Source organism: Cervus canadensis, chromosome X, assembly GCF_019320065.1.
Source record: "Cervus canadensis isolate Bull #8, Minnesota chromosome X, ASM1932006v1, whole genome shotgun sequence".
NCBI classification, from domain to species: Eukaryota; Metazoa; Chordata; class Mammalia; order Artiodactyla; family Cervidae; genus Cervus; species Cervus canadensis.
In genome coordinates this window covers 31,856,306-31,879,137 of record NC_057419.1, presented here as the reverse complement: position 1 = coordinate 31,879,137, position 22,832 = coordinate 31,856,306, and the positions used below count along the sequence as shown (strand labels likewise).

General features: G+C 37.3%; 1 protein-coding gene across 1 annotated transcript in view; it reads right to left on the bottom strand.

Moving 5' to 3' along the window:
* The window catches only part of LOC122435506 (fibronectin type III domain containing protein 3C1-like), a 58,481-nt gene that overhangs the window by 1,328 nt on the left and 34,321 nt on the right, over positions 1–22,832 (bottom strand). The window contains exons 22-24 of the mRNA XM_043459710.1: positions 16,001–16,275; positions 14,790–15,002; positions 14,178–14,344 (exon numbers count right to left, since the gene is read on the bottom strand). Coding sequence (XP_043315645.1) covers positions 14,178–14,344; positions 14,790–15,002; positions 16,001–16,275 — 655 coding nt within the window. The remainder of the gene's footprint in view (positions 1–14,177; positions 14,345–14,789; positions 15,003–16,000; positions 16,276–22,832) is intronic.

Here is a 22,832-nt window from a genome sequence, read left to right as displayed (position 1 = left end):
AGCTGGAATCAAGATGGCTGGGACAAATATCAATAACTTTAGATATGCAGATGACACCACCCTTATGGCAGAAAGTGAAGAAGAACTAAAGAGCCTCTTGATGAAAGTGAAAGAGGAGAGTGAAAAAGTTGGCTTAAAGCTCAACATTCAGAAAACTAAGATCATGGCATCTGGTCCCATCACTTCATGGCAAATAGATGGGGAAACAGTGGAAACAGTGGCTGACTTTATTTTTGGGGGCTCCAAAATCACTGCAGATGGTGACTGCAGCCATGAAATTAAATGACGCTTGCTCCTTGGAAGAAAAGTTATGACCAACCTAGACAGCATATGAAAAAGCAGGGACATTACTTTGCCAACAAAAGTCCATCTAGTCAAAGCTATGGTTTTTCCAGTAGTCATGTATGGATGTGAGAGTTGGACTGTGAAGAAAGCTGAGCAATGAAGAATTGATGCTTTTGAACTGTGGTGTTGGCAAAGACTCTTGAGAGTTCCTTGGACTGCAAGGAGATCCAGCCAGTCAATCCTAAAGGAAATCAGTCCTGAATATTCATTGGAAGGATTGATTCTGAAGCTGAAGCTCCAATAGTTTCACCACCTGATATGAAGTGCTGACTCTTTGGAAAAGACCTTGATGCTGGGAAAGATTGAAGGCAGGAGGAGAAGGGATGACAGGATGAGGTGGTTGAATGGCATCACCAACTCAATGGACATGAGTTTGAGTAAGCTCTGGGAGTTGGTGATGGACAGAGAAGCCTGGTGTGCTGCAGTTCATGGGGTCGCAAAGAGTTGGACATGACTGAGCAATTGAACTGAAGTTTACAACTTATTAGTCTGGTTGAATCCCTACTGATATCTCTTGCATTGTATTTATATGATGTATCATACATTTGGAAGAATCCTCACAGTCATTAATAATTTTATTTTAAGATCACAGAAAGTGTGTGAGGAAAGTAGGGTAGAAACTGACTGAGGAAAGAAAGACAGAAACTGAGTAGAAAAGTAGCATCTTTATTTCATGTTCTTAATCTTTGTAATGTCAGACTTTATTTTTTTGGTCTACAAAATCACTGCAGATGGTGATTGCAGCCGTGAAATTAAAAGACACTTACTCCTTGGAAGGAAAGTTATGACCAACCTAGATAGCATATTAAAAAGCAGAGACATTACTTTGCCAACAAAGGTCTGTCTAGTCAAGGCTGTGGTTTTTCCAGTGGTCATGTATGGATGTGAGAGTTGGACTGTGAAGAAAGCTGAGTGCCGAAAAATTGATGCTTTTGAACTGTGGTGTTGGAGAAGACTCTTGAGAGTCCCTTGGACTGCAAAGAGATCCAGCCAGTCCATCCTAAAGGAGATCAGTCCTGGGTGTTCATTGGAGGGACTGATGCTGAAGCTGAAACTTCAGTACTTTGGCCACCTCATGTGAAGAGTTGACTCATTGGAAAAGACCCTGATGCTGGGAGGACTGGGGGCAGGAGGAGAAGGGGACAACAGAGGATGAGATGGCTGGATGGCATCACCGACTCGATGGACATGAGTTTGAGTAGGGTCCGGGAGTTGATGATGGACAGGGAGGCCTGGCGTGCTGCGATTCATGGGTCGCAAAGAGTCGGACATGACTGAGCGACTGAACTGAACTGAATCTTTCTATGTTTGAGGAAAATGGGGCTTAAATACATAGGAAGAGAGCAAGGTATTGTGATCTAAATCATGTTTAATTGCAATATGTTCCAGTTAGTTTTACACTGAAAACCATTTCAGAACAGTGCTTGGACTCATGTGTGGATGGATTAAAGCAACTGAACTTCACAACTGGAAAGAAAAAGATCCTTAAAACTTCAGCTTTCATGACTACTTGGCCTCGTTATGTATTACCAACAACACTTTATTTTACTCCTATAAAAAAAAAGAAAGTGAAGTCGCTCAGTTGTGTCCAACTCTTTGTGACCCCATGGACTGTAGCCCACCAGGCTTCTCCATCTATGGAATTTTCCAGGCATGAGTACTGGAGTGGGTTGCCATTTCCTTTACTTTACTCCTATAAGGAGAACTAAATTCAGAGTTTGAGAAATTATCAAATATGTTGTTGTTAAGTTGTTGTGTTTGTTTAGTCATTAAGTTGTGTCTGACTCTTTTGCAAACCTGAGGATCATAGAACACCAGACTTCTCTGTCCATGGGATTCTCCAGGCAAGAATACTAGAGTGGGTTGCCATTTCTTTCTCCAGGGGATCCTCCTGTCCAGGGATCAAACCCAGGTCTCCTACAGTGGCAGGCAGATTCTTTGCCACTGATCCACCAGGGAAGCCCTATCAAATATGTACTAATTACCAAATATGAAGCTAAAAAATTTGTACTAAATGTGTACAAATACGTACCTCAATCTAAATTTATGTAGGCTTTTCTCAGCTTTAATCAGTATAATCACACCTATTAGTTGATGAAATTTGTGTACTAATCCATTTGAGAAAATATAGATAAAATGGAAAGGAAACTATGATGGGAATCAGGAGCCTACAGTACTAATCTTGCCTCTGCCACTGGTTCATCGTGTTCTTTAGCTAAGTTACCATTTTGGGGACTCAGCTTCTTCCTCTCAAAATGGCACTGGTTATAGTGTGATTGGCTGGATTAGTTTATCTCAAAATATTTAAAAAATATGATTCTGAAGAAGTAAAACTGTCACTGTTGGCAGGTGACGTGATACTATACATAAAAAATGCTGCTAGAAAACTACTAGAGGTCATCAATGTACTCAGTAAAGTCATAGGATATAAAATTAATACACAGGGGCGGTCCTAAGATGGTGAAGGAATACAACAGGGAGACCACTGTCTCCCCCACAAATTCATCTAAAGAACATCTGAACGCTGAGCAAATTCCACAAACAACTTCTTAACACTGGCAGAAGACATCAGGCACCCAGAAAGGCAGCCCATTGTCTTCGAAAGGAGGTAGGACAAAATATAAAAGATAAAAAGAGAGACAGGAGAGTTAGGGTTGGAGATTCATCCCAGGAAGGGAGTCTTAAAAGAGGAGAAGTTTCCAAACATCAGGAAACCCTCTCATCGACGGGTCTGTGGGGAGTTTTGGACTCTTGGAGGGCAAAATAACCAGGAGGAAAAAATAAATAAATAAAACCCACAGATTACATACCTAATGGCAACTCCCAGCAGAGAAGTACCCCAGATGCTCGCATCTGCCACCAGCAAGTGGGGGCTGAACAGGGAGGAGCGGGCTGCACTGCTTAGGGTAAGGACCAGGCCTGGATGGCCTGAGGGCAATCTGAGGGAGCTAACATGAGATAGCAACCTAAACTGTGGGATAGCCAGAGAGAGAGAGAGAGAGAGAGAGAGAGAGAGAGAGAGAGAGAGAGAGAGAGAGAGAGAGAGAGAGAACTATCTCACAAAAAGCCCTAACTTAAGGCACTGCCAGCCAGCTCACAGAACAAAGGACTGAGCGAATACCAAAGGAGAGGTGGCAGGCCTCAGACCGCCCAATCCCCCGCCGGAGGCAGGGGGCAGGCGGGTGCCAGCCAGAGCCCGAAAGGGGCAAATTTGGCCCCAGAGACAGCATCCCCTACCAAACTGTGAACAGGCTTGCAGTTTCTAACCAAGGCTTCCTGGGATTCTGGATGGTTGACATCCGCCGGGAGGGTCACAGCCAGAGATCAGCTTCCAGGAGGAGAAAAACGGCACACCGGAGACGGGCGCGCCTGCTGCAACCCAGGAATCCAACCGACTGGGACCCGGGAGGTGATAAGACGCACTCACTGCCTGCAGAAAGTGTGCTCGCCAAGCGCCTGGTTTCCTGAGCTGCTCTACCAGGGAAGGGCACAAAACGCAGGCCCAACGGAGTCTGTGCCTTTGTGGAGTACCCGAGAACCTGAACCTGAGCAGCTTAGACCTGGGAAGTGCATGCAACCCAGGGCCCGCTCCCTGCAGAGCAACCTGGAACCTGAGCGAAACACTGTGAGCACTCCCCACACAGGCCAGTGATATTTATTTGCAGTGTTCCTCCCTCCCCACGGCACGACTGAACAAGTGAGCCTAAACAAGAGACCATCTTTGCCCCCTTGTATCAGGGCAGAAATTAGACACTGAAGAGACTTGCAAACAGAGGAAGCCAAAATAGACAGAGGGAACCGCTTTGGAAGTGACAGGTGCAACAGGTTAAAATTCCTGTAGTTAACACCGACTACATTGGAAGGGACCTATAGATCTTGAGAAGTATAAGCTGGAACAAGGAACTATCTGAAACTGAACTTACCTCACACTGCCCGCAACAGCTCCAGAGAAATTCCTAGATATATTTTTACTATTACCATTTTTTAAATTAAAAAATATGTATTTTTTAAAGTCCTCTATTACTCCTTTAATTTTCATTTTTATAATCTACTATTACCTCGCAAAAGAATCCTATCTTTAAAGCAAACTTCACATATATTTCTTAAACTTTTTGTAATTTTTTTAATGTTGTATTTTTGAGAGTTTAACCTCTACTCTAGATTTTTAATCTTTGCTTTATGGTATTTGTTATCAATTTTGTACATTTAAGAATCCAAAATTCAGTACCCATTTTTACTTAGGAGTGTGATTACTGGCTTGATTACTCTCTCCCCCTTTTGACTCTCCTTATTCTCCCCCAGGCCACCTCTATCTCCTCCCTCCCCCTTCTCTTCTCTACCCAACTCTATGAATCTCTGTGTGTGTTATGGGCTGTGGAGAACACTTAGGGGACAGAGTATTGCCTAGATCTATCTCCTTTTGACCCCCCCTCTTCTCCTCCTGCTCACCTCTATCTCCTTCCTCCCTCTTCTCTATGTAATTCCGTGAACCTCTCTGAGGGTTCCAGACTGTGCAGAGCACATAGGAAATTATTTACTGAGATAGGGAGGAGATAGCTAGATTGCTCTGTACACTTTTGATTCCCCCTCTTCTCCTCCTGGTCACCTCTATCTCCCTCCTCTCGCTTCTCTTCTCCATGTAATTCTGTGAACCTCTCTGACTGTTCCTCACTGTGGAGAATCTTTTCACCATCAACCTAGAAGTTATACAATCAGTGCTGTATGGATGGAGAAGTCTTGAGGCTACTGTAAGAATAAGACTGAAAACCAGAGGCAGGAGGCTTAAGCCCAAAACCTGAGAACACCAGAGAACTCCTGACTCCAGGGAACATTAACTAATAAAATATCATCCAAAAGCCTCGATACCTACACTGAAACCAACGACCACCCAAGAGCCAACAAGATCCAGAGCAAGACATGCCACACAAATTCTCCAGTAACCCAGGAACATAGTCCTAAGCGTCAATATACAGGCTGCCCAAAGTCACACCAAACCCATAGACATCTCAAAACTCACTACTGGACACTCCATTGCACTACAGAGAGAAGAAATCCAGCTCCACCCACCAGAGCACCGACACAAGCTTCCCTAACCCGGAAACGTTGACAAGCCACTTGTCAAACCCCACCCACAGAGAGGGACCTCCACAATAAAGAGGAACCACAAACTGCCAGAATACAGAAAGGCTACCCCAAACACAGCAATATAAACAAGATGAAAAGGCAGAGAAATACTCAGCAGGTAAAGGAACATGATAAATGCCCACCAAACCAAACAAAAGAGGAGGAGATAGGGAGTCTACCTGAAAAAATTTAGAATAATGATAGTAAAAGTGATCCAAAATCTTGAAAACAAAATGGAGCTACAGAGAAATAGCCTGGAGACAAGGACTGAGAAGATGCAAGAAATGTTTAACAAGGACCTAGAAGAAAAAAAATAGAGTCAATCAATAATGAATAATGCAATAAATGAGATCAAAAACACTCTGGAGGGAACCAACAGTAGAATAATGGAAGCAAAAGATAGGATAAGTGAGGTAGAAGACAGATGGTAGAAATAAATGAAGCAGAGAGGAAAAAAGAATTAAAATAAATGACGACAACCTCAGGGACCTCTGGGACAATGTGAAATGCCCCAACATTCGAATCATAGGAGTCCCAGAAGAAGACAAAAAGAAAGGCCATGAGAAGACACTTGAGGAGATAATAGTTGAAAACTTCCCTAAAATGGGAAAGGAAACAGCCACCCAATCCAAGAAACCCAGAGAGTCCCAAACAGGATAAACCCAAGGTGAAACACCCCAAGACACATTTTAATCAAATTAACAAAGATCAAACACAAAGAATAAATATTAAAAGCAGCAAGGGAGAAACAATGAATAACACACAAGGGGATTCCCATAAGGATAACAGCTGATCTTTCAATAGAAACTCTTCAGGCCAGAAGGGAATGGCAGGACATACTTAAAGTGATGAAAGAGAATAACCTACAACCCAGATTACTGTACCCAGCAAGGATCTCATTCAAACATGAAGGAGAAATCAAAAGCTTTACAGATAAGCAAAACTCAGAGATTTCAGCACCACCAAACCAGCTCTTCAGCAAATACTAAAGGATCTTCTCTAGACAGGAAACACAAACCCCAAACAACAAAGTAAATGGCAACGGGACCATACTTACCAATAATTAACTTAAATGTAAATGGGTTGAATGCCCCAACCAAAAGACAAAGACTGGCTGAATGGATACAAAAACAAGACCCCTAAATATGCTGTCTATAAGAGGCCGACCTCAAAACAAGGGACACATACAGACTGAAAGTGAAGGCCTGGAAAAAGATATTTCATGCAAATGGAGACCAAAAAAAGTCAGGAGTAGCTCATATCAGATAAAATAGAATTTAAAATAAAGGCTGTGAAAAGAGACAAAGAAGGACACTACATAATGATCAAAGATCAATCCAAGAAGAAGATATAACAATTATATACGCACCCAACATAGGAGCACCACAATATGTATGGCAAATGCTAACAAGTATGAAAGTGGAAATTAACAATAACACAGTAATAGTGGGAGACTTTAATACCCCACTCACACCTATGGATAGATCAACTAACCAGAAAATTAACAAGGAAACACAAACTTTAAATGACACAATGGACCAGCTACATCTAATTGATATTCACAGGACATTTCACCCCAAAACAATGAATTTCACCTTTTCTCAAGTGCACACGGAACCTTCTCCAGAATAGATCACATCCTGGGCCATAAATCTAGCTTTGGTATATTCAAAAAAATTGAAATAATTCCAATCATCTTTTTTGACCACAATGCAGGAAGATTAGAGGTCAATTACAAGAAAAAAACATTTAAAAATTCCAACATATAGAGGCTAAACAACATGCTTCTTCATAACCAAGTCATAGAAGAAATCAAAAAAGAAATCAAAATATGCATAGAAACGAATGGAAATGAAAACACAACAACCCAAAACCTATGGGACACTGTCAAAGCAGTGCTAAGGGGAAGGTTCATAGCAATACAGGCTTACCTCAAGAAACAAAGAAAAAGTCAACAAAACCCACTGAAATGTTGTGAAGTAATTAGCCTCCAACTAATAAAAAAATTAAAATAAATAAATAAATAAATAAATAAAAGAATAAATAAAAGAATACATAAAGAAAAAAAAAAAAAAACCTAAACCTACACCTAAAGCAACTGGAAAAGGAAGAAATGAAGAACCCCAGGGTTAGTAGAAGGAAAGAAATCTTAAAAATTAGGGCAGAAATAAATGCAAAAGAAACTAAAGAGACCATAGCAAAAATCAACAAAGCTAAAAGCTGGTTTTTTGAAAAAAATAAACAAAATTGAGAAACCGTTAGCAAGACTCATTAAGAAACAAAGGGAGTAAAACCAAATTAATAAAATTAGAAATGAAAATGGAGAGATCACAACAGACAACACTGAAATACTAATGATCATAAGAGACTACTACCAGCAGCTCTATGCCAATAAAATGGACAACTTGGAAGAAATGGACAAATTCTTAGAAAAGTATAACTTTCCAAAACTGAACCAGGAAGAAATAGAAGATCTTAACAGAGCCATCACAAGCAAGGAAATCAAAACTGTAATCAGAAATCTTCTAGCAAACAAGCCCAGGACCAGAAGGCTTCACAGCTGAATTCTACCAAAAATTTAGAGAAGAGTTGACACCTATCTTACTCAAACTCTTCTAGAAAATTGCAGAAGGTAAACTTCCAAACTCATTCTATGAGGCCACCATCACCCTAATTCCATAACCAGACAAAGATGCCACAAAAAAAGAAAACTACAGGCCAATATCACTGATGAACATAGATGCAAAAATCCTTAACAAAATTGTAGCAAACAGAATCCAGCAACATATTTAAAAAATCATACATCATGACCAAGTGGGCTTTATCCCAGGAATGCAAGGATTCTTTAATATCTGCAAATCAATCAATGTAATACACCACATTAACAAATTGAAAGATAAAAACCATATGATTATCTCAATAGATGCAGAGAAGCCTTTGACAAAATTCAACACTCATTTTTATGTTAAAACTCTCCAGAAAGCAGGAATAGAAGGAACATACCTCAACATAATAAAAGCTGTATATGACAAACCCACAGCAAGCATTACCCTCAATGGTGAAAAATTGAAAGCATTTCCCCTAAAATCAGGAACAAGACAAGGGTGCCCACTCTTAACCCTATATGCAAAACAGAAAAAGAGACACAGAAATACAGAACAGACTTTTGAACTCTGTGGGAGAATGTGAGGGTGGGATATTTCAAAAGAACAGCATGTATACTATCTATGGTGAAACAGATCACCAGCCCAGGTGGGATGCCTGAGACAAGTGCTCGGGCCTGGTGCACTGGGAAGACCCAGAGGAATCGGGTGGAGAGGGAGGTGGGAGGGGGGATCAGGATGGGGAATACGTGTAAATCTATGGCTGATAAGAAAAAAAAAAAAAATTAACTCACAGAAATCCCTTGCATTCCTATACACTAACAATGAGAAAACAGAAAGAGAAATTAAAGAAACAATACCATTCACCATTGCAACAAAAAGAATAAAATACTTAAGAGTATATCTACCTAAAGAAACAAAAGACCTATACATAGAAAACTATGAAACACTGATGAAAGAAATCAAAGAGGACACAAACAGATGGAGAAATATACTGTCTTCATGGATTGGAAGAATCAATATTGTCAAAATGACTATACTACCCAAAGCATTCTATAGATTAAATGCAATCCCTATCAAGCTACCAACGGTATTCTTCACAAAAGTAGAACAAATAGTTTCACAATTTGTATGGAAATACAAAAAACCTCGAATAGCCAAAGCAATCTTGAGAAAGAAGAATGGAACTGGAGGAATCAACCTGCCTGACTTCAGGCTCTACTACAAAGCCACAGTCATCAAGACAGTATGGTACTGGCACAAAGACAGAAATATAGATCAATGGAACAAAATAGAAAGCCCAGAGATAAATCTACACACCTATGGACACCTTATCTTTGACAAAGGAGGCAAAAATATACAACGGAGAAAAGACAATCTCTTTAACAAGTGGTGCTGGGAAAACTTGTCAGGCACTTGTAAAAGAATGAAACTAGAACACTTTCTAACACCATACAGAAGAAAAACTCAAAATGGATTAATGATCTAAACCTAAGACCAGAAACTATAAAACTCCTAGAGGAAAACATAGGCAAAACACTCTCTGACATAAATCACAGCAGGCTTCTCCATGACCCACCTCCCAGAGTAACAGAAATAAAAATAAAAATAAACACATGGGACCTAATTAAACTTAAAGGCTTTTGCACAATGAAGGAAGGTATAAGCAAAGGGAAAAGACAGCCTTCAGAATGGGAGAAAATAATAGCAAACGAAGCAAGAGACAAAGAATTAATCTCAAAAATATACAAGCAACTCCTGCAGCTCAATTCCAGAGAAATAAATGACCCAATCAAAAAATGGGCCAAAGAACTAAAGAGACATTTCTCCAAAGAAGACATACAGATGGCTAACAAACACATGAAAAGATGCTCAACATCACTCATTATCAGAGAAATGCAAATCAAAATCACAATGAGGTACCATCTCACGCTGGCCAGAATGGCTACTATCCAAAAATTTACAAACAATAAATGCTGGAGAGGGTGTGGAGAAAAGGGAACCTTCTTACACTATTGGTGGGAATGCAAACTAGTACATCCACTATGGAGAACAGTGTGGAGATTTCTTAAAAAACTGGAAATAAAACTGCCATATAACCCAGCAATCCCACTGCTGGGCATACACACTGAGGAAACCAGAATAGAAAGAGACACGTGTACCCCAATGTTCATTGCAGCACTGTTTATAATAGCCAGGACATGGAAGCAACCTAGATGTCCATAAGCAGACAAATGGATAAGAGCTGTGGTACATATACACAATGCAATATTCAGTTCAGTTCAGTCGCTCAGTCATGTCCGACTCTGCGACCCCATGAATCACAGCACGCCAGGCCTCCCTGTCCATCACCAGCTCGCGGAATATTACTCAGCCTTTAAAACAAATACATTTGAATCAGTTCTAATGAGGTGGATGAAACTGGAGCCTATTATACAGAGTGAAATAAACCAGAAAGAAAAACACCAATACAGTATACTAATGCGTATATATGGAATTTAGAAAGATGGTAATGATAACCTTATATGTGAGACAGCAAAAAAGACAGAGATGTATAAAACCATCTTCTGGACTCTGTGGGAGAAGGCGAGGGTGGGATGATCTTAGAGAATCGCATTGAAACATGTATATTATCATATGTGAAACAGTTCACCAGTCCAGGTTCGAGGCTTGAGACAGGGTGCTCAGGGCTGGTGCACTGGGATGACCCAGAGGGATGGGATGGGGAGGGGGGGTTCAGGATGGGGAGCACATGTACACCATGGCTGATTCATGTCAATGTATGGCAAAAACCACTACAATATTGTAAAGTATTTAGCCTCCAATTAAAATAAATAAATAAATAAAAAATTTAAAAAACTAACTCAAAACAGCTCATGGATTTAAATGTATAACCTATACCTATGAAACCTTGAGGAAACAACAAAACAAAACAACCTGGGAAAAATTCTTCAGGATTTAGGGTTTGGTAAAGAATTTCGACTTGACATCAAAGACAAAATAAAGAAAAACAACTTCATCAAAATCAAAGTCTTAAAAGACCCTGTGAAGAGAACGAAAAACTACAAAGTGAGAGAAAATATTAGTAAGCCACATATCCAAAAAAGGACTAATATCTAGAATGTAAGTCCTCTCAAAACTCAATAGTAAACAAAAAATCCAATTGGAAAATGGGAGAAATTATGAAGACATATCACCTAAGAAGTTACCCAGACGGTAAGTAAGCACATGAAAAGATGTTCAACATTGTTAGCCATGAGGGAAAGTCAAATTAAAATCACAATTGAATACCAATACACACTTATCCGGATGACTAAATAAAAAATAATGACAACACCAAATGCTGATGAGAAAGTGGAGAGACTGGCTTGCTCATATTTCGCTGGTGGGAATGTATAATAAATTGGCACAGCCTCCTTGAAAACAATTTGACAGTTTCTTAAAAAATTAAATATGCAACTTCCAGCAATTGCATTCCTAGGCATTTATCCCAGAGAAATGAAAACTTGTGCTCAGACAAAAACCTTTAAGTGAATATTTATAGAAGCTTTATTCATAATAGCTAATAACTGGAAACAACCAGGTATCTTTCTTTGGGTGAGTGTTTAAAAAATTTGTGGCTATTCTATATCATGGAATACTGCTCAGCTGCAGAAAGAAACAAATTACTGCTATATACACACCCAGCTGAATGAGTTTCCAAAGAATTATGCTGAGTAAAAAAATTCCCAAAGACTGAAAAAAACCCTCAAAATTAATACACAGAAATCTCTTGTATTTCTATACACTAACAATGAAAGATCAGGAAGAGAAATTAAGGAAGCAATCCCATTCACTCTTGCAACAAAAATAAAATACCTACTTAAGGAGACATAAAACCTGTACTCTGAAAACTATAAAATAAAAAAATCAAATTTTGATTTGAAAAAAATCAAAGATGACACAAACAGATGGAGAAATATACCACATTCTTGGATTTGAAGAATCAATATTATGAAAATGACTATACTACCCAAAGTAATTTACAGATTCAATGCAGCCTTGATCAAATTAAAATAGCATTTTCCACAGAATTAGAAGAAAAAAATTTACAACTTGTATGGAAATGCAAAAGACCCTGAATAGCCAAAGCAAGCTTGAGAAAGAAAAATAGAGCTGGAAGAATCAGGCTCCCTGACTTCAGATTATGCTACAAAGCAACAGTAATCAAAATAGTATGGTACAGGCACAAAAACAAATAGAGATCAATGGAACAGGATAGAAAGTCCAGAGATAAACCCATATTCCTATGGTCACCTAATCTATGACAAAGGAGGTAAGAATATATAATGGAGAAAAGACAGTCTCTTCAATAAGTGGTGTTGGGAAAACTGAACAGTTGCATGTAAAAGAATGAAATTAGAAATCCTCTAATACTAAACACACAAAAAAAACTCAAAATGGATTAAAGATCTAAATATAAGACTAGATATTATAAAACTCTTAGAGGAAAATATAGGCAGAATCTCTTGGATGCAAATGGCAGCAATATATTTTTCAATCTATCTCCTATAATAATGAAAATAAAAACAAAAATTAGCAAATGGGACCTCATTAAACTCAAAAGATTTTGCACAGCAAAGGAAACCTGTCAATATGAAAAGACTACCCACAGAATGGGAGAAAATATTTGCAAACAAAGCATCCAACAAGGACTTAATCTCCAAAATATACAAGCAGCTCATGCAGCTCAATTTCCAAAAAAACCAAACAACCCAATTAAAAAATGGGCAGAATATCTAAATACACATTTCTCTAAAGAAAACATACAGATGATCAAAAAGCACATGAAAAGATGCTCAACATCACTATTTATTAGAGAAATGCAAATCAAAATTACAATGAGGTATCATCTCACACCAGTCAGAATGGCCATCACCAAAAAGTGTACAAACAAATGTTGGAGAGAGTGTGGAGAAAAGGGAACCTTCCTACACTGTTGGTGGGGATGTAAATTGGTACATCCACTATGGAGAACAGTATGGAGATTCCTTTAAAAACTAAAAATACAGCTACCATATGTTCCAGCAATCCCACTCCTGGGCATATATCTGGAGAAAACCATAATTTGAAAAGATACATGCACCCCAATGTTCATGTCAGTGCTATTTACAGCAGTCAGGGCATGGAAGCAACGTAAAAGCCCATCAACAGAGAAATGGATAAAGATGTAGTACACAATGGAGTATTGTTTGTTGTTTAGTCACGAAGAGTTCTGTCACTAAGAGTTCTTTTGTGACCCCATGGAGTGTGGCCTGCCAGGCTTCTCTGTCCATGGAATTTCCCAGGCAAGAATACTGGAGTGGATTGCCATTTCCTTCTCTTCCTTCTCCAGGGGATCTTCCTGACCCAGGGATTGAACCTGCATCTCCTGCACTGGCAGGTGGGTTCTTTGACACTAAGCCATCATTGAAGCTCATTCAGTCATAAAAAGAATAAAACAATGCCATTTGCAGGAACATGGATGGACCTAGAGACTGTCATGCTAAGTGAAGTTAAGTCAGAAAGAGAAAGACAAATATTCTATGATATCACTTATATGTGCAATTTAATCTATAAAAGACACAAATGAATTTATTTCAAAAACAGAAACAGACTTACAGATATGGAAAGCAGGCTTATGGCTACCAAAGGGAAAACATGGGGCAAAGGGATAAATCAATAACTTGAGATGAATACACACACACTACTAAATATAAGATAGATACCCAACGAGGATCTGCGGAATAGCACAGGGAAATCTACTCAGTTTTCTGGGATAACCTATATGAGAAAAGAATCTTAAAAAAGAGTGGATATATGTATATGTTTAGCTGAATCACTTTGCTTTACACCTGAAACTAACACAACATTTTAAAAATCAACTATACTCCAATAAAATTAAAATATAAAAAATCATGATTCTGGGACATCATTAAATTTTATCTTGCCCTTTTAATTCATAATTAAGTAATTTTAGTGTTCTATTTTTGAATATTTAAAATAAACCTTACTGTGGAATTTTATATACGAGCTACTGGAACTCAAATTAACATAGTCTTCATTATCATGGCTTATAATACTTACCTTTAAGTGTGGCTGGTGGGGTTTTGGTTGTAGTGAAAGTATAGATACCAGACAGTGGCCCCTCACCAGCTTCATTACATGCTTGGATTTTAAATTTATATTGCGTGTGTTCACTCAATCTTTGTACCTTGTGACTCTGACAAGGTCCGTGATAAATAATAGAAAATCTGGAAGTGGGAATCGAGATGGAAGGAAGCAATATTATTAATCAACTGTCCTACAGGTACAAATAACTCTATATGACTGACTTAAAACTGTTTTTAAAACTATAATAAGCCCTAAATAAATAAACTTGAAGCCATAAAGGTAAAACACAAAAGAAAAAAAATCAAATTGTAAATATCACAATGTGAAGGTGCAGACTTTCATATTTCTTTGGTAACTCTATATTCCATAGTATTAATATCTGTTGTATAAGGGAAGAAATGTTTTGAAAGAGGAAAAAATGGAGAGCTGAATTATCAGTAAGAATTTAAGAAAGTATTGCTAGCATGTTAATGGGCCGCTTTAACATCTATTAGTTCATTGAAACCACTTTGGATTATGAATTAAAATAGGAAATTTTAAAATATTTTTATTATAATACATGCTAAATAGTAAAAAATAGTTTACCTTTCAGATCGATCTCCCATTAATAAATTATAGCTTGTAAGGTTAGAAAGTAATCTTTTGCTTGAAGAGTTACCCCATTTCAGTTTGAGGCTTTGGTGCCCATATACCACACAGTCAAGTCGTGGAGGCTCAGGTGGCAGTGGCTTGGTTTTGGTTCTTATTGGCTGGCTAAAAGGACTTAGTCCATAATGATTGATAGCTTGAATTCTGATTCTAGTGGTGAGGAAAAAAAGAAACTGTATTAATTTAGATTAGAAAAGAAAATACATTTCTACATTTAAGTTAACCCCCTAGTAACTCCATGTAGGATATTAACTATCATATTATACTAATTATTAGAGACAAATTTCTGAGACAAAAATCTTGAATTTGCATAGTCACTATTGACAATTCTTAATGAGGAGGAGAAACTGACACTTAGTAATGCCCAATTTTTCTAAAACAATAGAAATCTGTTTCAAAGAAAATGCTATGTAGGTTGTTCAGTTCAGTTCAGTTCAGTCGCTCAGTCGTGTCCAACTATTTGCGACCCCATGAATCGCAGCACGCCAGGCCTCCCTGTCCATCACCAACTCCCAGAGTTTACTCAAACTCATGCCAATCGAGTCGGTGATACCATCCAGCCATCTCATCCTCTGTCGTCCCCTTCTCCTCCTGCCCCCAATTCCTCCCAGCATCAGGGTCTTTTCCAATGAGTCAACTCTCTTCACATGAGGTGGCCAAAGTATTGGAGTTTCAGCTTCAGCATCAGTCCTTCCAATGAACACCCAGGACTGATCTCCTTTAGGATGGACTGGCTGGATCTCCTTGCAGTCCAAGGGACTCTCAAGAGTCTTCTCCAACACCATAGTTCAAAAGCATGAATTTTTCAGCACTCAGCTTTCTTCACAGTCCAACTCTCACATCCATATATGACCACTGGAAAAACCATAGCCTTGACCAGACGGAACTTTGTTGGCAAAGTAATGTCTCTACTTTTTAATATGGTATCTAGGTTGATCATAACTTTCCTTCCAAGGAGCAAGCATCTTTTAATTTCATGGCTGCAGTCACCATCTGCAGTGATTTTGGAGCCCAAAAAAATAAAGTCTGCCACTGTTTCCACTGTTTCCCCATCTATTTCCCATAGATTGTATAAACCTACAAATGTAGAACTGCTCAAAAGTCTCAAAAAGCTTTCCACCTACCTAAGTAAGATATAAGTGACTTACTTGTATGTTGTATCAGGCTGTAGATTTTTCAGAAGACATTCTGTTACTCTATTAACAGTCAAAATTTTTCTGTCTCCATATTCAATGTTATAGCCAGTGATTGCAGAACCATGGCAATCTGGTTCCTCCCATTGAATAGCAATGCAAGATGATGCCAATTTGGCAGGAACTTTGTTTTCAAATTCTTGTAACACTGTTACTACTGCTGGTACAGTTGCTGGTGTGGTTACTATGCCAGTTTCTCCAAACATTCCAACTCCAACTATATTTACGGCCTGAAAAAGAATATTCTGTTAGAGATTCATTATTACTTGGTTTTTGTACATAAACCATTTTGTTGCATAGAAACAAATTTTCTTGTGTGTATGTGGTTTGGATTTTGCTTGTGGCTTTATTTTCACATGTTAGATCTTCTCATACCCAAGAAACCAGGCCTTGCCTAAGTGACATCACATTTGCAAGAATGCATGCCATCTTGCCCTTCTTTACAATTTTCATGGATCTCTCTTAAGAGGAAGCAGAGAGAACGTTGGGAATGGGAATCACAGGTGATTAGTTTTTTCCTTTCTTTGTATATACAAATTCACAAAATAAACTTTCTTAAACTCTAATTCTAACAATACGGAATAAAAATTTTAGATATAATTGACACATAACATTGTGTAAGTTTAAGGTGTATAACATTGATTTGAAACATTTATATATTGCAATATGAAACAATATGGTTCTAAGATGCTGACATATACACGGAAGTCTGTAGGTTGCATATTTAAGAAGGTGAAGAGTCTAAAACTGCGAAGGTAAATGAAGAGTGCTAATATGGACAGTTCAGGAAAAATATACCCAAACCGAACTCATTTATCCCATCAAACTTTCTTCCTTTTCTTCAACTTGTAGTTTCTATCTCTGGTGGTGGTAGCCCAAAATTCACATCTTTTCATCAAGTTTCACCAACTTTGTAAAATTTTTTATTTTGAGATCATTGTAGATTCTAGTGTATCGTTCACCCACTTTCCCCAAAGGTAATATTTTGCATAACTATAGTACAATATTATAATCAGGAAATTAACATTAATACATTCCATCGATGTTACTCAGATTTCACCAATTTTACATGTGCTCATTTGTGTGTATATTTATTTCTATTACATTTTATCACATGTGTAGCTTCATGTAATCACCAATCCAGTTAGGATAGAAGCTCCATCACAATTTACCCTTTTATAGCCTCAGTGATTTTTTCTCCCTCCCCCTTTTTTCTAATCCCTGACAACCAGTAATTTGTTCTTTATAACTATAATTATGTTTTTTTAAAAAATATTATTTATAAAAATGTAAATAGAATAAAGCAGTATGTGAATTTTTCAGATAGGTATTTTTAGTCAGCATAATTCTGTGATCCATCAAAGCTGTTGTGTGCATCAATAGTTTGATTCCTTTTATTTTCAAATAGTTAGCCATGGTATGGATGTAGTACAGTTACTTTAATCATTTACCTGTTGAAGGACATCTGACCCGTTTCTAATTTTTGGTCCTTACAAATAAAAGTGCTATGAACATCCATGTACAGGTTTTTATTGTGGATATATGTTTTTATTTGTTTAAGTGCCCAAGAATGTTGGAATATAGTTAAGTGTATGTTTAGTTTTGTGAGAAACTGCCTTACTCTTTTACAGAGTGGATGTAATTCCCATCAGAAATGTATGAGTAATTCAGTTTCTCCATGTCTTTGCCAGCATTTAGTGTTATCACTATTTTTATTTATTTGTTTATTTTACTATTATTTCAACCATTCTGATAGGTGGGTCATGATATCTCATCATGCATTTCCCTAATGGCTAATGATGTTGAAAATCTTTTCATGTGCTTATTTACCATCTGTATATTCTTTTCTGTGAATTGTATTTTCTAACTAGGTTGTTTGGGTTTAAAACTGTTGAGGTTTGAGAGTTCTTTATATATTCTAGATATTGCTCCTTTGCTGGATATGTGTTTTGTCAAGATTCTCTTCCAGCCTGTAGCATAGCTTTATTTTCCTCTCCACAGGGGATTATGCAGAGTAAGTTTTTAAGTTTAAGGAGCTCAAATTTATCAAATTTTCATTTTATGGCTTGTGCTTTTGATATCAAATTTGAGAACTCTTTTCCTAGCTTCAGGAAATCCTGAAGATTTCCTCCTGTAATTTTTTCTAAAAGTTTTGTGTTTTATTTTTCAGTTTTCTATGGTCCATTCTGAGTTAGGTTTTATAAATATAAGGTGAGAGATTTGTGTTTTTTGGGCTATATATTCAATTTGTCCAGCATAATTTGTTGAAAAGGGCATTCTTAACTTATTTGCATCTTGCCAAAAATCAGTTGGGCATATTTGTGTAGGTTGATTTCTCGGTTCTCTATTCTGTTCCATTGACTTATGTGTCTGTCCCTTCACTAATACTACACTGTCTTTATTACTATATCCATACAGTAAATTTTTGACATTAGATAGAGTGGTTTCTTTCACCTTAGTTTTGTTTTTCAAGATTGATTGATCTATTTTAGATGCTGTGAATGTCCACATAAATTTTAGAATGAGATTGTATGTATCTATTAGTAATTTTGCTTAGATTTTGATAAGATTTATATTAAACCTATAAATCATTTTGGGGAAATTAAACATTAAACATGTATTCCAATTTTTTAACACAATATGTCTCTCTAGTTATTTGGGTCTTTGATTAATTAGCATTTTGTAAAGTTCAGCACATATGTACAGAACATGTTTTGTTGGAATTATACCTACATGTTTCATTTTCTCTAGAGTTATTGTAAACATTATTGTGCTTTAAATTTCTGTTTTTACATATTTGTTGTTAGTATATAGAAATGTGATTGATTTGGGGGTATTGATCTTGTGTCATGAAGACCTTGCTTACTTCACATATTGGTTTTACAAGATTTTTTGGGTACATTCCTTGGTATGGTCTGTGTAGATAAACATGTTATCTGCAGAATGTGATGGTTTTATTTATTCCTTTATAGCATGTATGCCTTTTATTTTCTTTACTCACCTTGTTTCAGTGTCTGAAATTTCTGATTTTATGTTGGGTAAGAGTGGTGAGAACATCTTTGTCTTGTTCTTAATCTTAGGGGAATCACCTTTCACCATTAACTATGTTAGCTGTAAGTTTTTTGTAGATGGTCTTTATCAAGTTGAGGAAGCCCCCATCCATTCCTAATTTTGAGATTTAAAAAAAGCATGAATGGTTGTTGGATTTTGTCAAACATACTTTTGGTCAATTGATGTGATCATACGATTTTTTTTCTTCTTCAACTTGTTTGTATAGTACGTCATGTTGGTTGATTACCCAATTTTGAACCAGGCTTGCATACCTGAAATAAATTCCACTTGGTCAAAGTATATAATTCTTTTTATACAATGTCAGATTTGAAATGCCAACATTTTTTAAGGGTTTTTTTTTAAATGTGTTTCTAAATTAACAGTCTATTAATAATCTATTTGTCTGCAGATTTCTTTTTTTGTATTATTTTTGATTTTGGTTTTGGGGTAATACTGTCCTCATAAAATGAAGTGGGAGCTCTCTCATTTTCCATTTTCTGTGAGAGATTTAAAATTAATGTTAATTTTTCTTTAAATGCTTTGTGGAATTCTCCAGTGGAACCATCTGGGCCTGGATATTTCTTTTCCAGGGCCTCTTTATTTATGAATATTTCTTTGATGACAACCTATAGGGGTATTCACATGGTCCATTTCATCTTGGCTCAGTTTTAGCAGATTGTGGTTTTCAAGAAATTGGTCCATTTCTTCTATATTGTTGCACTTATGAGTGTAGAGTTGCTCAGTCATCCCTAATTATGCTTTTCAGTTCAGTTCAGTTCAGTTGCTCAGTTGTGTCCGACTCTTTGCGACCCCATGAATCGCAGTATGCCAGGCCCAATGACTGACAAATCTGTAGTGATATCTGATGTTTTGTTCTTTTAGTGGTTTGTATCTGCTCTTTTTATCTTTGTCTTGCAAGTTGTTTATCAATTTTATTGATTTTTTTTTCAAAAACCAACTTTTTCTTTCACTGACTTTTCTCTATTGTTCTGTTTTTTATTTCATTGATTTCTGCTCATTTCCTTCCTCCTGGTTGCTTTTGGTTCATTTTACTCTTCTGTCTACTAATTAAGGTAGGAATTTAGATTATTGATTTGAGTCTTTTTTTTCTTTTGCAAGATAAGTGTGTATAATGCTATAAATTTCTCTGTTGGCACTGCTTTACGTGCATCCCACCTATTTTGGTATGCTGTATTTTCACTTTCATTCAATTCTATGTATTAAATTTTTTGCTTCTGATAGTTCCTCTTTGGCAAATGGATTATTTAGAAGTGTATTGTTTAACTTCTGCCTGTTTTCAGTGATATTCTTGTTGTTTTTCTGTTGTTGAGTTCTAGTTTGATTTCATTATGGTCAGAACACACACTTTGTATGATTTCAATTATTTTACATTGTTATGGCTTAGGATATGGCCTATTTTGGGGAATGTGCTATGGATACTTGAAAAGAGTATGTAATCTGATGTTGGGTGGTGTGCTAAATATGTCTATTAGATCTTGTTGGTTGATCATGTTGTTCAGTTGTTCACTATCCTTGATCATTTTCTACTTAGTAGTTTTATCAGTTGCTGAGAGGGGTGTTGAAATTCCCTACTGTAAGTGTGTATTTGCCTAATTTCTCCTTTCTGGTTATCACTTTGTGCTTCATATATTTTAAGGTTCTGTTGCTTGATACATACACATTTAGGATGCTTATGTGTTTTGGTGCATTGATCATTGATCCTTTTAGCATTACTAATGTCTCTTTTTGTTTCCAGTAATTCCTTTGTTTTGAAGTCTTCATTATCTATATACATGTAATCACTCCTGCTTTTTTATTAATGTTTACATGATATATCTTATTCCCTTTTACTTCCAACTTTCTTATGTTATTGTATTTGAAGTAAGTTTCTTGTAGACAGAATATTGGTCTGTGATTTTTTTGAGTCACTATGTCATTTCTGCTTTTTATAAGTATAATTAGGCTGTTTTACATTTAAGTTAATAATTAGTATGCTAGAGCTTAAGTCTGCCTTTAATTTTCCTGTTTGTTACTTCTATTTCTCTTTCCTCTATTTCTTACTTGGCAGGTGGTGACCTAATTCCTCAAGGGGCACCTCCCCCTAGGCTGGGGGCATTTCAGCTCACTGTGTCTCTGGCCTCAGCAGATTTTGTAATGGCAAGGAGTGGGGATAGGGACCTGTGAAACTGAAGCCTGGTCAACAGACCACTTCCTTCTTCCCTGAACATTTCTGGGGTTCAAATCACAAGTTCCTTGGTTAATTTCTTACCTTTATATGGGATAACTTGAATACTTTTTGGAAAACTAATGTGATTTCACTTATTTACACTATTTTTGTGTATATTACTCTATGACATTTTCCTAGTTTTCCCAGGTATTAAAATATACATATGTAAGTTATTAAAGTCTGGTGGTATCAATGTTTTACCACTTTGAGTGAGGCCCAGAAACATTACTTCAACTTAGGTACCTTTACTTTCCTCATTTAAAAAATATGATTTTCATAAGTATTTCCTCCTTGTTTATTGAGCACCACAACAGATGGTGTTATAATTTTTGCTTCAAACATCAAATATATTTTAAGAATCTGTGAGAGGAAGGGTATTCTACTATATTTATGCCTGTTTTTAACCCATTACAACTTTACGTTTCAGGTTTATTGCGATATAAATGACAAATAAAATTATTACAGTATTTAGATGGTACATTGTGGTGACTTGATAAATATACATTATGAGAGGATTCCTACACCTGCCACCTCACACTTTTTTCTTCTTTTCTGGAAAGGACATTTAAATTATACTTTCTTTGCAAATTTCAATTATATGATAGTGTTATCAAATATAGTCTTTTTCTTTTACATTCAGTTCAGTTCAGTCAGAATCAGTTCAGTCACTCAGTCGTGTCCGACTCTTTGTGACCCCATGAACCGTAGCACTCCAGGCCTCCCTGTCCATCACCAACTCCTGGAGTTTACCTAAACTCATGTCCATTGAGTCGGTGATGCCATCCACCATCTCATCCTCTGTCGTCCCCTTCTCCTCCTGCCTCCAAACTTTCCCAACATCAGGGTCTTTTCAAATGAGTCAGCTCTTTGCATCAGGTGGCCAAACTATTGGAGTTTAAACTTCAACATCAGTCCTCACAATGAACACCCAGGACTGGTCTCTTTTAGGATGGACTGGTTGGATCTCCTTGCAGTCCAAGGGACTCTCAGGTGTCTTCTCCAACACCACAGTTCAAAGGCATCAATTTTTCGGCACTCAGCTTTCTTCACAGTCCAACTCTCACATCCATATATGACCACTGGAAAAACCATAGCCTTGACCAGACGGACCTCTGTTGGCAAAGTAATGTCTCTGCTTTTTAATATGCTATCTAGGTTGGTCATAACTTTCCTTCCAAGGAGTAAGGGTCTTTTAATTTCATGGCTGCAATCACCATCTGCAGTGATTTTGGAGCCCTAAAAAATGAAGTCTGACACTGTTTCCACTGTCTCCCCATCTATTTCCCAAGAGGTGATAGGACCAGATGCCATGATCTTAGTTTTCTGAATGTTGAGTTTTAAGCCAGCTTTTTCACTCTCCTCTTTCACTCTCATCAAAAGGCTTTTTAGTTCCTCTTCACTTTCTGCCATAAGGGTGGTGTCATCTGCATATCTGAGGTTATTGATATTTCTCCCAGCAATCTTGATTCCAGCTTGTGCTTCTTCCAGCCCAGCGTTTCTCATGATGTA